General features: G+C 48.0%; 1 protein-coding gene across 5 annotated transcripts; it reads left to right on the forward strand.

Moving 5' to 3' along the window:
• The first annotated feature begins 1,506 nt into the window (after positions 1-1,506).
• Positions 1,507-14,187, forward strand: PEX26 (peroxisomal biogenesis factor 26). Of its 5 annotated transcripts, none has more exons than XM_016947301.4 (6): positions 1,507-1,634; positions 1,883-2,193; positions 3,461-3,601; positions 7,011-7,306; positions 8,690-8,836; positions 11,123-14,187. In XM_016947301.4, the coding sequence occupies exons 2-6, from the start codon at positions 1,964-1,966 to the stop codon at positions 11,224-11,226; spliced, it is 918 nt and encodes a 305-aa protein (XP_016802790.3). In that variant the 5' UTR covers positions 1,507-1,634; positions 1,883-1,963; the 3' UTR covers positions 11,227-14,187. The 5 variants fall into 5 exon arrangements, with proteins under 5 accessions (XP_016802790.3, XP_054531696.1, XP_016802791.3 ...); XM_054675721.2 differs by lacking the exon at positions 11,123-14,187 and adding an exon at positions 10,109-10,730 and having other exon boundaries at positions 1,517-1,634; XM_063807718.1 differs by having other exon boundaries at positions 1,569-1,714.
• The last annotated feature ends 214 nt before the right edge of the window (positions 14,188-14,401 follow it).

A 14,401-nucleotide genomic window follows, 5' to 3' on the forward strand; every position in this document is an offset into this window, starting at 1 on the left:
AGGACAAACTGTTATCCCAATTTTACAGGTGAGGAAATCAGAGCTTATTTAAATAAATTGCCGAGGTCACACAACTAGTAAGCGACAAAATCTCAGTCAAACCGAGGCTCTTTTGGTTCAAAGATGTGTATTGAGCTCTACTCTGCTCTGCAGGGACAGAACTAAGTATGTTTGCTATTCAGGGGATACACAGTCATTCCATGAGCAAGTTACACAATGTAAGATAAGGACATTGTGAAAAACAAAACCATACCGTACATAATGCACTTTATAGTAAAGTACTGGGAACAGAGTATTTGGTAAATTGTAACTATAATAATAATTTTAAACAGATCCACAAATCACACTTATTATTATATTCTGTTTCACCCGGGCTTTGCCAAGCTTCCCACATTTGTACTAGATCCTCTTGGCTTTAGTTTCTCCCCAGTTCTCTACCCTTTGAATTCACTCCAAAGCTTCCCTAGAATCTTTGCTCTCCTAGAAATTAGATTAAACAGGCACCTGCTCACATCATACATCCCCTGCCCTTGTCACCAGACATGCACACATCCATCTTCTGGGATTTCCGTTCTCTTGCAGAAAAGTCTGCATGGGAAGCTGAGGCAGAACCAAGTCCACCAGACTCCGAGGAAAGAGAAGTTTGGACCCTGTAACCAGATAAAAGTGAAGCCAGGACTTCATTTATTCCACAAATACTTTTTGACTACCTATAGATGACAGGCACTGTTCAAGGCATTGAGGTTCCCACAGTGAACAAAAGAGACAAAAACGTCTGCCTTTGTGAGTTTATATCATAGTGGAAGGAAATAGACAATAAAAATAAGTAAAATATAGACATTGGTATGTAGATGGTGATAAATGATAAGGAGAAATATAAAGACAGATCGGAAGTGACAACAGTGGGGAGGTGGAATTGGTATCTGCATTTAACGTTGTTTTCTAACAGCAAATTCAGGATGGGGCAGAGAGCAGTGAGAAAATGAGGCCCTTATGCTCAGCGCCCCCAACCTCGCCTCGGTGGGGTCACTATTCATTTTGGAACATTGCCCTTGGGACCAACATATTCTCAGTGGTCCTTGTGAAGGTTTCCACCCTAAGTCCCTCATCCTCACCAGGCAATATTCATTCCCCTACAGCAAACTCCGGAGGCAACGCGGAGAAAGTGTGAATCAATTCAAGACTAAGGTTGCCAAAATGTTTGATCAGCTCTGCGTCAGCCTTGACATTACATTACATTACAGATCCCCTGATCGCCACCGTCGCAGAAGCTCTGAATTAAAAGCGTGCATGTAGCTGCACATCCATTGCTGGCACTTCTTTCGTTAGCCTCCGCTGGAACTGGTTAGTGAGGACCCCTCCATTTCACAAGACAGCTTCGGTTTTGGTTTGTTTTGACTTCCGCACCCCGAAGCTGTAGCACCAGTTTGTTTTCTCACGGCACAGAGGCGGCTTCCGGGGCGCGGCGTGCTGGGGGTTGTAGTCCGCGCTCTGCCTCCTACTTCCATTGCAGAAGGCGATGGGCCGAGAGCTGAGGAACTACAACTCCTAGAGTACCCCGCGCCGCCGGGACGCCGCGCGGCTGCGGGGCTGGGCGAGCGCAAAGATGTCCGCGCCCGCTGCCGGGAGGCGAGGTGAGTCTTTGATCGTAACCAGGAGCCCGGAGCTGAGGCAGTTCCTGCACGTGTCGCGGGGCCGGAGAAGCTAGGGCCAGGTATTCCAGGGATGCAAGAATCCTGCAAATCTGACGTGTAAACTGCTTCCCCAGCCTCCAGGCGAGCCCAGCTTTTGCCTCAGATAGGCCCCTTCCTTTTCCTTCTCGGGGAATCGACCTCGGGAAGGGGTGTGGGCAAAGAGATGAGGACTCTCCCTCTTCGCCCAGGCCAACTCGGGATATCCCGGAGCCTCTGGGGAGGCGGTCACTCCGACGTCTGAGGACCTGGGCCTTGGACCCGGACTCGTTATGAAGAGCGATTCTTCGACCTCTGCAGCCCCCCTCAGGGGGCTCGGGGGACCCCTGCGCAGCAGCGAGCCGGTGCGCGCGGTCCCGGCCCGGGCGCCGGCCGTGGACCTTCTGGAGGAGGCGGCCGACCTCCTGGTGGTGCACCTGGACTTCCGGGCGGCGCTGGAGACCTGCGAGCGGGCCTGGCAGAGTCTGGCCAACCACGCCGTGGCAGAGGAACCCGCGGGCACGTACGTGCTGGGCTCGGAAATGAACCGATTTCCGGGCGCTCTTGTGGTGGGGCTCAAGGTCTCAGGAGTTCTGTCCTTCCCAGATTGCCCACACGGAGCTTTACACCTGGCTTTCATCAGTGGTTTGTCTCCGAGAGGGTGGTCGCTCATCGTGTGCCCATTCTACAGAGAAGGGAAGTCGTGTAACAAAAACTTAGTGGGGAACCCACAGCCAATTATTTGCTCCTTGTTCCAAGGTAGAATGACATGATGGGAAGGCTGAATGTGTATTAAGTACTAAGTTCTGTCAGTAAGCAGGTGGTAAAAGTCCTCTCCCAGGTACCTCCGCCCTCCCCGCCCCGCCCAAGGTTGTTTATTCCTGACCTTGGCTGATGATGGGGAATGGGGGTCATGGCAGGAGCAGTGTTCTGGTCCAATTAGAGGACTGGATTAAAGAATTAATTCAGGGCCGGGAGCTGGGGCTTACGCCTGTAATCCCAGCACTTTGGGAGGCCGAGGCAGGAGGATTGCTTGAGCCCAGGAGTTCGAGACCAGCCTGGGTAACATAATGAGCCCTCTTCTCTACCAAAAAGAAGAAAAAGAAAAGAATCCGGAGGAAAAAACCTTGGGCTTGCATTGCTCTTTCTAATGCCACCAGCCTCGTCTGGCAGGTGAGGGAGTCATTTCTTTGCATTGTAAAGTTGGGTTAGGCCACGCTAGGGAGGTGGTAGGTAGAATAGCTAAAGTTGACCGCAAAGAAGGATGATCTGGAGAGCCCTGGCTGTGTTTTAGGGGACTGGGTGGGAGCTCATTTCAGTGAATGCAGAAGGCTTTGCTTCTGGGTGTCTGGAGGAACCTTACTAGGTGGTGCCTTTTAGCCAGCTGTGGAGTCTATACCTCCACTCAGCCAGAAACCTTGCTCCAAGCCCATTTGTTCACAGAGCAAACTCTTAGTTCCAGCTCTCTTTTCAGCCACACACCGGTGCTGTGTGTTATTTCCCCCTCAGGATTACCCTTCCTCTTCATTTAAATCTGATTTCACCTGGATACAAAGATGAACGTTGAGCAACAGCTGACTTGCCTCTTGAAAGAGGGTTACAGAAACTTTTAGTTTCTGGAGGAAAGGGCAGCCCGTGAGACCAATTGTGAAGCCCATCTAAATACTAACAGGGATGAGAGAGATGATGGCTGCTGAGTTGGGAGCTGGAGAGGAACAGTCCCAAGGTGGAGGTGGGAATGGAAATGGAGGGGAACCACTTCTAACTGAAATTGGTTTTTCTGCTGACAGCTCATTGGAGGTGAAGTGCTCCCTGTGTGTTGTGGGGATCCAGGCCCTGGCAGAAATGGATCGGTGGCAAGAAGTCCTCTCCTGGGTCCTTCAGTATTACCAGGTCCCTGAAAAGCTACCCCCCAAAGTCCTGGAGCTGTGGTAAGTCTTCTTTGCTGACTCATCAGATCGGTTCAGAAACGAGAGGATTTTCATCTCCTCTCCTAAATACCTACTCTTTTCCCCTTCCCTACTATTGCCCTCCAGATCGGATTCTTTCCCTTCACTTTTTTTTCCCCAGACTTCCATACATAGCAATAAAGAATAAGGGGGAGGAATTTAGGAGTAGAATAGATATAAAGAAGGGAGGAAACAGGGAATAGGAGCGACGTGGGATGACAGAGTGGACAGAGCTGAAAGAGCAGCTTGCTACGTCCTAGGAATTCCTAATTCTTAAAAAAAAAATTTTGTTTTGTTTTGTTTTGTTTTTTGAGATGGAGTCTCGCCCTGTCGCCCAGGCTGGAGTGCAGTGGCACGATCTCTGCTCACTGCAAGCTCCACCTCCCGGGTTCACACCATTCTCCTGCCTCAGCCTCCCGAGTAGCTGGGACTACAGGCGCCTGCCACCACGCCCGGCTAATTTTTTTGTATTTTAAGTAGAGACGGGGTTTTACCGTGTTAGCCAGGATGGTCTCAATCTCCTGACCTCGTGATCCACCTGCCTCGGCCTCCCAAAGTGCTGGGATTACAGACGTGAGCCACCGCCCCTGGCCAAAAAATAACAAAGTTTTTAAAATTGACACTTGTACATATTTATGGGGTAAATTAGACATTTCAATATATGCTGTGTATATGTTGTATAATGATCAAATCAGGGTAGTTAGCATATCCATCACCTCATGCATTTATCATTTGTTTGTGACAGGAACATTCAAAAGCCTCTCTTCCAGCTATTTTATAATATACAATACCTTACTGTTAACCATAACCACCCTACCGTGCAATAGAACACCACAACTTATTCCTCCTATCCCACCGTAACTTTGTACCCATTGACGAACCTCTTTCCGTCTTCCTTTTCTTCCTTCCTTTCCCAGTCTCTGGTAACCACTGTTCTACCGTCTGCTTCTATGATATCAACTTTTTTTTTTTTTTTAAAGATTCACATGAGTGAAATCATGTAGTATTTATCTTTCTCTGCCTGGCTTATTTCACTTAACATGATGTCCCCCAGGTCCACCTGTGTTGTCATGAATGACAAGATTTCATTCTTTTTTATGGCTATATATCATTCCTTTATATATATATGCGTGTGTGTATATATATACACATATATATAAACACATATATACACATATATACATATATGTACACATATATACACACACACACACACGCACACACACACATTATCCATTCATCTGTTGTTGGACACTTAGGTTGATTCCATATCTTGGCTGTTGTGAATAGTGCTGCATTAAACAGGGGAGATAATGGATTGCTAGATCATGTGGTAGTTCTATTTTTATTTTTTTCACCTGGCCATTCTTAAGTTTATTTTGATGACACCTGGTGACAGTTCCCTGTACCTAGAAGAAGGCGTTGGGACTCTTGATGTTGGAGTGTGGCTTGTGCTGAAGACACAGGACCTGGTAGGGCAGCAGGAACCTGATCGTGGAATTGTGGAACTGCTTGACTGTCGGCCGGTGGCAGTACCAGAAGCGGGACTTGGCACAACTTGCTTAGGTGCAGAGATTCGCTGGCAGTAGAGGGGCAGCATGTGGCATTTGGGGGTGGGCAGGCAGCAAATACTCTCTCAGTGTGCCCCAGGCCTTCATGGCATTCTCTCAGCACTTGCCACCACTTACAAAAAGGAAGTGCCGTCTTTCCTATTTTGAATTTTTTAAAGGAACCTGCATTCTGTTTTCCATAATGGCTGTACTAATTTACAGTCCCACCAACAGTGTGTAAGTGCTGCCTTTCTCCACATCCTCACCCACACCAACACTCGTTTTCTTTTGTCTTTTTGATAAGAGCTGTTCTAACTGGAGCGAGGTAGTGTCTCATTGTGGTTTTGATTGGCATTTCCCTGATGATTAGTAGTGTTGAGCATTTTTTCATATACCTGTTGGCCATGGTACGTCGTCTTCTGAGAAAAGTCTATTGAGGTCTTTTTCCCTTTTGAATCAGGTTTTTTTTTTTTTTTTTTTTTTCTGCTGTTAAGTTCCTGATATATTCTGGATATTAACGCTTTGTCAGATGGATAGTTTGCAAATATTTTCTCCCATTCTGTAGGTTGTTTCTTCACTCTTAATTGCTTCCTTTGCTGTGCAGAAGTTTTTAGTTTGATGTAATTTCATTTGTCCATTTTTGCTTTCGTTACCAGTGCTTTTAAGGTCTTACTGAAAAAAACACTTGCTCAGCCCAGTGTTGTGAGGCATTTCTCCTATGCTTTCTTCTAGTAGTTTCATGGTTTTGGATTTTACATTTAAGTCTTGAATCCATTTTGAGTTAATTTTTGTATGTGGGGAAAGGTAGGGGTCTGGTCTCCTGCATATGGATATCCGATTTTCCCAGCACCATTTATTAAAGAGACTGTCTTTTCCCCTGTGTGTGTTCTTGGCACCTTTGTTGAAAATCAGTTGGCTGTAGGTGCATGAATTTATTTCTGGGCTCTCTGTTCTGTTCTATTTTGTCTGTTTTTATGCCATACCATGCTGTTGTGGTTACTGTTATAGCTTCGTGTAGTATGGTTTGAAGTCAGGTAATATGATACCTCCAGCTTTGTTCTTTTTGCTCACAACTGCTTTAGCCATTTGGGGTCTTTTGTGGGTCCATACGAATTTCAGGATTGTTTTTTCTGTTTCTGAAGAATGCCATTGGTGTTTTGATAGGGATTGCATTAAATCTGTAAATTGCTTTGGGTATTTTAATAATATTCTTCCAATTTGTGAATGAACACGGGATATCTTTCCATTTTTTGTGTGTCCCCTTCAACTTCTTTCATCAATGTTTTATAGTTTTCAGTGTAGAGATCTTTTGCCAGCTTGGTTTAATTTATTCCTAGGTATCTTATTTTTTTGGTAGCTATTGTAAATGGAATTGTTTTCTTGATCTCTTTTCCAATGGTTCACTGTCACGTATAGAAACGCTGTTTTTTGTACATTGATTTTTGTATCCCACAACTTTACTGAATCCGTTTATTAGTTCTGTCTGCAAACAGGGATAACTTGACTTCCTCCTTTCCAATGTGGATACCTTTTATTTCTTTCTGTTGCCCGATTGCTCTGGCTATGACCTCCAGTACTATGTTGAATAAAAACGGTCAAAGTAGGCATCTTTGTCTTGCTCCTGATCTTAGAGGAAAGGCTTTCAGCTTTTCCCATTGATTATGCTGTTAGTGATGGGTGTGTCGTGGGGAATTCCCATGAGCATCATCATTTCATCGGAAAGGGCTCGAGGACACAGTGAGGAGGGGCTGGATAGGAGAAGCATAGTGGTCATGGGAAATGAACCAATCATTGAGCACTGACTCTTCTTTTGTTGGGACTGGGTTTTTTGGGGAATGCAGCATTCTTTTATACAGCAAAATGCAAGAGCCTGGAGCTGTGCTGGATGTGGTGGGTGCCTGGCTCCAAGACCCAGCCAATCAAAACCTTCCAGAATATGGAGCCTTGGCAGAATTTCACGTGCAGCGGGTGCTGCTGCCTCTGGGCTGCTTATCGGAGGCTGAGGAGCTAGTGGTGGGCTCTGCAGCCTTTGGTGAGGAGCGGCGACTGGATGTACTTCAGGCCATTCACACAGCGAGGCAGCAGCAGAAACAGGAACACTCAGGCTCTGAGGAGGCCCAGAAGCCAAACCAGGAAGGTAGGACATTATCCCTCTGCGACCTCTGTAAAGTGGACTTGCGGGCTTACACTGTACCTCGGGGTCTGTCGTGAAACTCCTGCGAGCTTAGAAGCAGTTCTTTGTATGAATAACTCTTGAGTCACAGAATAGGAGGCCTGTTGATTTGCTTAACAAAGTGAAGGCCAGACCCTCTGAAGTTGGCAGCGGAAGGAGAATCTCCACATGGGAAGGTGTTGCTGGGTCTTGGGACCTTGACTTGTCTTTTGAAAGTCATTTTCCCATTGGAGTCCTCTGATGAGGTCTCTTGCTTCCACCATACTGGTCTGGGTGGGATGTCCTTCCTCCTTTAAATGCTGGCCCCAATACAGACACAGCTGAGATCTGCTGGGATAGCCAAAGGAATATAAGAAACTAATTTGCAGACCCTTTCCCTGGTCGCTGAATCTTTTCCGCCCTTTTCCTTGAGTGATGATCTAGTCTAGTTGTGAATACTTCCAAGGACAGAAAGTCACCATCTCTCTCTTTTTTTTTTTTTTTTTTTTCTTTTTTTTTGAGACGGAGTCTCGCTCTGTCGCCCAAGCGGGAATGCAGTGATGCGATCTCCGCTCACTGCAAGCTGCACCTCCCAGGTTCACGCCATTCTCCTGCCTCAGCCTCCTGAGTAGCTGGGACTACAGGTGCCCGCCACCACACCTGGCTAATTTTTGTATTTTTAGTAGAGACAGGGTTTCACCGTGTTAGCCAGGATGGTCTCAATCTCCTGACCTCGTGATCTGGCTGCCTTGGCCTCCCAAAGTGCTGGGATTACTGGCATGAGCCACTGCGCCTGGCCTGAAAGGTTCTGAAAGGTTTTAAAAAACTTTTACAAAGATGCATTCAATATAGTAAATAATATATAGTCAAAATAAGTAATAAACACGAGGAAAACAATTTATATTCATGAGATTTGCAAGAGTATGTGCAGTTAAGGAACGAAGGCTTTAGCCAATACTTAATACCCTTTTACTAAGCTCTTTTTTTTTTTTTTTTGAGATGGAGTTTTGCTCTTGTTGCCCAAGCTGGAGTGCAATGGCACGATCTTGGCTCACTGCAGCCTCCACCTCCCAGATTCAAGTGATTCTCGTGCCTCAGCCTCCCAAGTAGCTGGGACTACAGGCGCACACCACCACGCCTGGCTAATTTTTGTATTTTTAGTAGAGACGGGGTTTCACCATGTTAGCCAGGATGGTCTCGATCTCCCGACCTTGTGATCCACCTGCCTCAGCCTCCCAAAGTGCTGGGATTACAGGCATGAGCCACTGCGCCTGGCCTGCTGAAGTCTTAGAAGCAAGCACAGAGGTCGGGGTCAGGGAAGCTGATTCCCATGACATCCCTGAAGCTGTGCTCTGTCTCCCTGGCCAGGCTCTGTCTCCCACAAGTTCCTGTCACTACCGATGTTGGTTCGCCAGCTTTGGGACTCTGCGGTGAGCCACTTCTTTTCTCTGCCCTTCAAAAAGAGTCTCCTGGCTGCCTTGATCCTCTGTCTCCTGGTGGTGAGGTTTGATCCAGGTAAGAGGTGGAGACTCTCCCCTGTCCTTCCTGGGAAGGGGTTGTTGCCAGGGCTGGGCCTGTGGGAGTGGGTGTTTGTCAGAGTCCTACTGGGGAGGGGAGTCTCTCCTATGACATTTCCCCTGAGTCTGTTCCACAAGGAGGAATTGCTAGACTGGGCATGAGCCAGCCCCACCCATAAGGAGAGGCCAGTCCTGGAGTCTATGAGAGCAGCCAGGAGAAAGTCCACTTGGCCCTGCCGACTCCTGAACATGGACTGAGTCATAGTCCTCCACTTTTTCTAGGGCTGAACTCTGACTAGAACCTCAGAATTTAAAAAAACTTCCTCTTGGCCAGGCACGGTGGCTCACGCCTGTAATCCCAGCACTTTGGGAGGCTGAGGCGGGTGGATCACCTGAGGTCAGGAGTTCGAGAACAGCCTGGCCAATATGGTGAAACCCCATCTCTACTAAAAATACAAAAATTAGCCAGGTGTGGTGGTGCGTGCCTGTAATCCCAGCAACTGGGGAGGGTGAGGCAGGGAGCATTGCTTGAACCCAGGAGGCGGAGGTTGCAGTGAGCCAAGATTGCACTGTTGCCCTCTGGCCTGGGCTACAAGAGCGAAACTCTGTCTCAAAAAAGAAAAAAAAATGTGGAAAATAGAGAAAAGTATAAAGAAGGGCATAGAAATCTGCTACTCTGCTGTGCTTTCAGTCTTTTCCTGTGGATATAGAGATTGTAGGCAGTTACATGTCACACATATGCTTTCAAGCATGGCCTTAAATCGCTAACTATTCCAGTTCACAGGAATGCCCCTAAGTAATTTAACAACCCCTATTATTGAACATTTGGGTGATTATTCTGTTTTCTGCCTCGCTGTGAAGAAGGAATGAGCTCCCTAAGTGATATATGGGAACAACCCCAGTTATTTCCTGAGGATTGACCCCTCAGGTGCATGAAGCCAAACTTGGCACTCGCTCTTTTAGATTTTTTTCTGTTACTCAGTGTGAGTTATGTTCTAATCTCTACTCTTCTCATGAATTTAGACTTAGAATATGATTAAATAAGTTTCAAAATTTAAGAGGAAATCAGAAACCCTTATACTGGTCCCTTCAAATGGTTTGTCTATTTTGAGAAGTGCCATTTGTTAACTTAGTCTTTAGATTCTCCCTGTTTCCCCATTTCTCTTTCTCTTATTCAGTGAGCTTTTTAAAAATATTTATTTATTTATTTATTTTTTTATTTTATTTTATTTATTTAGTTTTTGATACTGGGTCTTTCTCTGTTGCCCAGGCTGGAGTGCACCAGCGTGATCTTGGCTCACTGCAACCTCTGCCTCCTAGGCTCAAGCGATCTTCTCTCCTCAGCCTCCCAAGTAACTGGGACTACAGGCATGTGCCTCCATGTCCGGCTAATTTTTTATTTTTATTTTTGAGACAGAGTCTTGCTCTGTTGCCCAGGTTGCAGTGGCGTGATCTCGGCTTACTGCAACCTCTGCCTCCTGGGTTCAAGCGATTCTCCTGCCTCAGTATCCCAAGTAGCTGGGATTACAGGCACACACCACCATGCCCGGCTACATTTTGTATTTTTAGTAGAGACGGGGTTTTGCCATGTTTGCCAGGCTGGTCTCCAACTTCTGGCCTTAAGTGATCCTCTCACCTCAGCCTCCCACAGTGCTGGGATTATAGGCACAAGCCATCATGCCTGGCCAGCGAGGTTTCCTTCACATAGCTCAGAGTTGTCCTTCTAACCCGTCTGCTGAACGCTGAGCAGGGATCCCCTGTGGACGACTCTGTTTGCTTTACAAAGAAGTCACGAGTTAGCTCTCGGAATGCTCAGTATCATCAGCGTTCATCCCTGGCCACCTCCTGACTGATACAGATTTAGAAACTCTTTATGATTCTTTATGGTTCCGGTAAGCCCTTTAGTCTCGTAAACCCTGGTCTCCTAGTGGGGATGGCATGAGGACATTTGAGCCTGCTCTTTCCAAGGCTGCTTCAGAAGGGCCTGGCCCAGTGGCCCTGACCCTCAGCAGCAGGCCCGACTCATTGGAGCGATGATGGTGGGGGAGGAGAACCTGCACCTGCAGGCTGAGGATCGCATGAGCCCCAGAGATTGAGGCTGCAGTGAGCTGAACACAGACTGCACTGTACTCTAGCCTAGGTGACAGAGCGAGACCCTGTCTCTAAAAAAAACAAAACAAAACCAACTATGTGTAATTGGTAGTGGAGTCTCCCAGGGTGGGAGATGGCAGAGTGACAGGTGAGAGGGGTGGGACGTTCACTGTAGTCTCCCTCTGCCCTGCAGCTTCCCCTTCCTCCCTGCCCTTCCTCTACAAGCTGGCCCAGCTCTTCCGCTGGATCCGGAAGGCTGCATTTTCTCGCCTCTACCAGCTCCGCATCCGTGACTGAGGGTCCCTGCGCACCACAGCCTCTCTGCTCCTCACGTCCGTGGCCACAGAAGCAGAGCAACAGAGCGACACATCCACAGGCGCCCCTGGGGAAATGGGACCAGCCTAATCTCGCGGAGTGCACTGTGTCTTGCTGCCTGGGTGCCCTCTCCTTTGCACCCTACTTCGGCTGGTCGCGGTAGATGATGTGGAAACAAAGCGGGACCAGCAGGCACAGCACCTCCAGAACAGTGCCCCGGATGACCAGAGGCCCCTTGAAAAGGAGGGGTTTGGGGACAGGGACTGTGTCCATGAAACATTCCATCTTCTTGGTGAAGGCAAGGGGTTGGTTCTTCAGGTCAGGATGTTAATGGAGCTGGAAGTTCAGAAAAAGCCTGGTGAAGTGACCCTTGGCCTTTCACTTCTTGAGAAACATACTTCTTTGCTGGGCATGGTGACTCACGCCTGTAATCCCAGCACTTTGGGAGGGTGAGGTGGGTGGATCACTTGTGGCCAGGAGTTCAAAACCTGCCTGGCCAACGTGGTGAAACCCCATCTCTACTAAAAATACAAAAATTAGCCAGATGTGGTGCACGCCTATAGTCCTAGCTACTTGGGAGGCTGAGGCACGAGAATCACTTGAGCCAGGGAGGCAAAAGTTGCAGTGAGCTGAGATTGTGCTACCGCACTCTCTCAAAACAAACAAAAAAACATGCCCCACAGGACAGTACCTTAATTAGCTAGAGTAGATCTGAGAGGGCCTCTTCTTGCCTGCGCTGTGCTCCCCAGAGCTGATCTAATTCTGTATCAAGAGGCTGTTCCCATGGTCTTGCCATGCGCTTGAAGCTGCGGGAGCCTTCTCACTGTTCAGGCTGGGGTGTGGTTTTCAGAACCACCGGGTTGACTACTGAAAACCAAGTGAGCCTTACAGCTCTTATCGCTGGGTAAAGTGATCTTGCCTGGTGCCTCTTGGTCTTCAGCTCAATTTTCCAGGTTGTCCTGGCCAAGCCTTGCTCTGTTACGCTCAGTGCCTCTGCCCACTCTTTCCCCGCCAGCCCCTCCCTCCCGCCCTGCAAACTTGTCCATTGGCTGTTTCACCAGGTTCTGCCTGTATCCTTGCCTCCTTGGTACACACCATTGCAGGTTCTTCCCTGTCTGTGTCCCATTGTCCTAGTTATGTTCTGTTGTTTGTGTAATGCCCAAATTTTTCTGCTCGTGTGGCCTTGAAAAGTAGGCCAGCCTCAGAGGCTGCTGAGCTGAAAATGGAACTGAGTAATCAGGTGAGCTGGAAGGGATGTGGGGGGCGGGGCAGACGGGAGACATGAGTTTTGAAGGCAGTGAACAATAAAACCTTAGGGAGGTGGCACCGAGGCCTTAGCATTTGAGGAGCTGAAATGTTTCAGTGTTGTTTTCTCACCAGCCACAAGCATCTTATGAGTTTCTGTGCAAGGAAGCGTAGAGCACTGCTGTGCTGTCAGGATGAAGAAGGGCTTTCTGCAGGGGCTGGCCTTTCTCTACCCAGAGGCCAAGCAGGCTGCCCTGCACTGTGTCCTTGGTTGGTGTTGATGCCCAAAATAGAGAAGGTGCTTGCTAGCTTTTCCTTGGTACATTTTCAGGGGTTGCAAGGCAACAGGTTTTCTTTTGTTTTTTTTTTGTTTGTTTGTTTGTTTGTTTTTGAGATGGAGTCTCACTCTGTCACCCAGGCTGGAGTGCAGTGTCGTGATCTCAGCTCACTGCAAGCTCCGCCTCCCGGGTTCATGCCATTCTCCTGCCTCAGCCTCCCGAGTAGCTGGGACTACAGGCGCCCACCACCTCGCCTGGCTAATATTTTTGTATTTTTAGTAGAGTCGGGGTTTCACTGTGTTAGCCGGGATGGTCTCGATCTCCTGACCTTGTGATCCACCCACCTCGGCCTCCCAAAGTGCTGGGATTACAGGTGTGAGCCATCGCGCCCGGCCAACTTTTCTTTAGAAAAATGAGTAAAGTAGGTAAACTTCACAGGCCCCTTAGAATTAAATCCTTAGGGCATGGTTCAAGTCTGTAGGAAGCAAATCTATACTTTTTTATATGGGCTTTTAAGTAGAGCTTAGAACCCTGGGGGGAGAAAAGCAGTCAGGTGAGGTTTGAGATTCCTTCTATAGAATGATTTCTTAAAATGAAAATCTGGGCCCACTTAACTACCCTAGATAAAATGCTTCAATGGCTTCCCATGGCTCACTGGATAACATCTAAATTCTTCATGGAATTGAAGGCCCCTATGTGCTGGTTTTGGCTAACATCTCCCCTTTGATGTGGGTCCCCTGTTGATTATACGTGCGGCCTTCCAGCTGCCCACCATCACAGCTACAGCTCGCTCCCCTTGGCCTCTGCGCCTTGGCTCGCACTGTTCCTACTGAAGGCCTAGCACCCGCTCTTGGCCTGGTGAGCCCCTCCACCTTCCAGGCTTACTCAAAGAATTCTTTCTGCCCCTCCCTGTGTCCCGGGACCTGTTTCATATCGCTTCTGTGGTCGTGACCCCATGGTCTTGTAATTGTGAACTTCTTTGCTGCCCCTTCGAAGCTGGGGAGTGCTTGTTGCAGATGCATCCAAGAGGGGTAATTGCGTATCAACAGTGGATTTGCTGGTTGTTTCTACAGGGTTCTGAAGCATGCAACATAGAACAGATACCTTTAAATTTAGGGGCGCTAAGGAAAGCAGGAACCAGTAATCCTCTTCTGTGGTCGGATGGGAGGGTTGGGGAGAGGGGTGGAATGGAGAGGAAACAGGCTATTGTTGGCCAGCCCTGGGTGGAGGTGGGTGCAAGCAGGACAGATAGTGCCTGGGGGTGGGGGCGGAGGGTTTGCCTCTAGAAAGGGGCTAGAAGGGATGAGGAAATAGTTCATAGCTTCGTGCAGGTGATCCCTATTCTGCGTGTATGTGTTTGCACATGAGTGTTTGTAGACCATAGACCATTAAAAAATACGGAATTCAAAAGTTACAAAAAGGGTTTTCTTAGAAAAGAAAGTTGTTTTTTTTTTTTAGTCTTGCTATGTTGCCCAGGCTGGACCTGAACTCCTGGGCTTGAGCAAGTCTCCCCCTCAGACTCTGGAGTAGCTGGGCCTACAGTGTGTGCTGCCACACCCAGCTAATAAAATCTTTCTACTCCCGCTCTCTATTCCCCAGTTTCTTGCCCAGAGGCAACCCTTGCCAGTCTGTTT

Source organism: Pan troglodytes, chromosome 23, assembly GCF_028858775.2.
Source record: "Pan troglodytes isolate AG18354 chromosome 23, NHGRI_mPanTro3-v2.0_pri, whole genome shotgun sequence".
Taxonomy (NCBI): Eukaryota; Metazoa; Chordata; class Mammalia; order Primates; family Hominidae; genus Pan; species Pan troglodytes.

Excerpts from the sequence above, each read along its gene's own strand:
- PEX26 (XM_016947301.4), top strand. The coding sequence starts at position 1,964 with ATGAAGAGCGATTCTTCGACCTCTGCAGCCCCCCTCAGGGGGCTCGGG. Across the intron at positions 3,602-7,010 it reads CCCAAAGTCCTGGAGCTGTG|CATTCTTTTATACAGCAAAA; the intron begins GTAAGTCTTCTT and ends TGGGGAATGCAG. Across the intron at positions 7,307-8,689 it reads CCAGAAGCCAAACCAGGAAG|GCTCTGTCTCCCACAAGTTC; the intron begins GTAGGACATTAT and ends CTCCCTGGCCAG.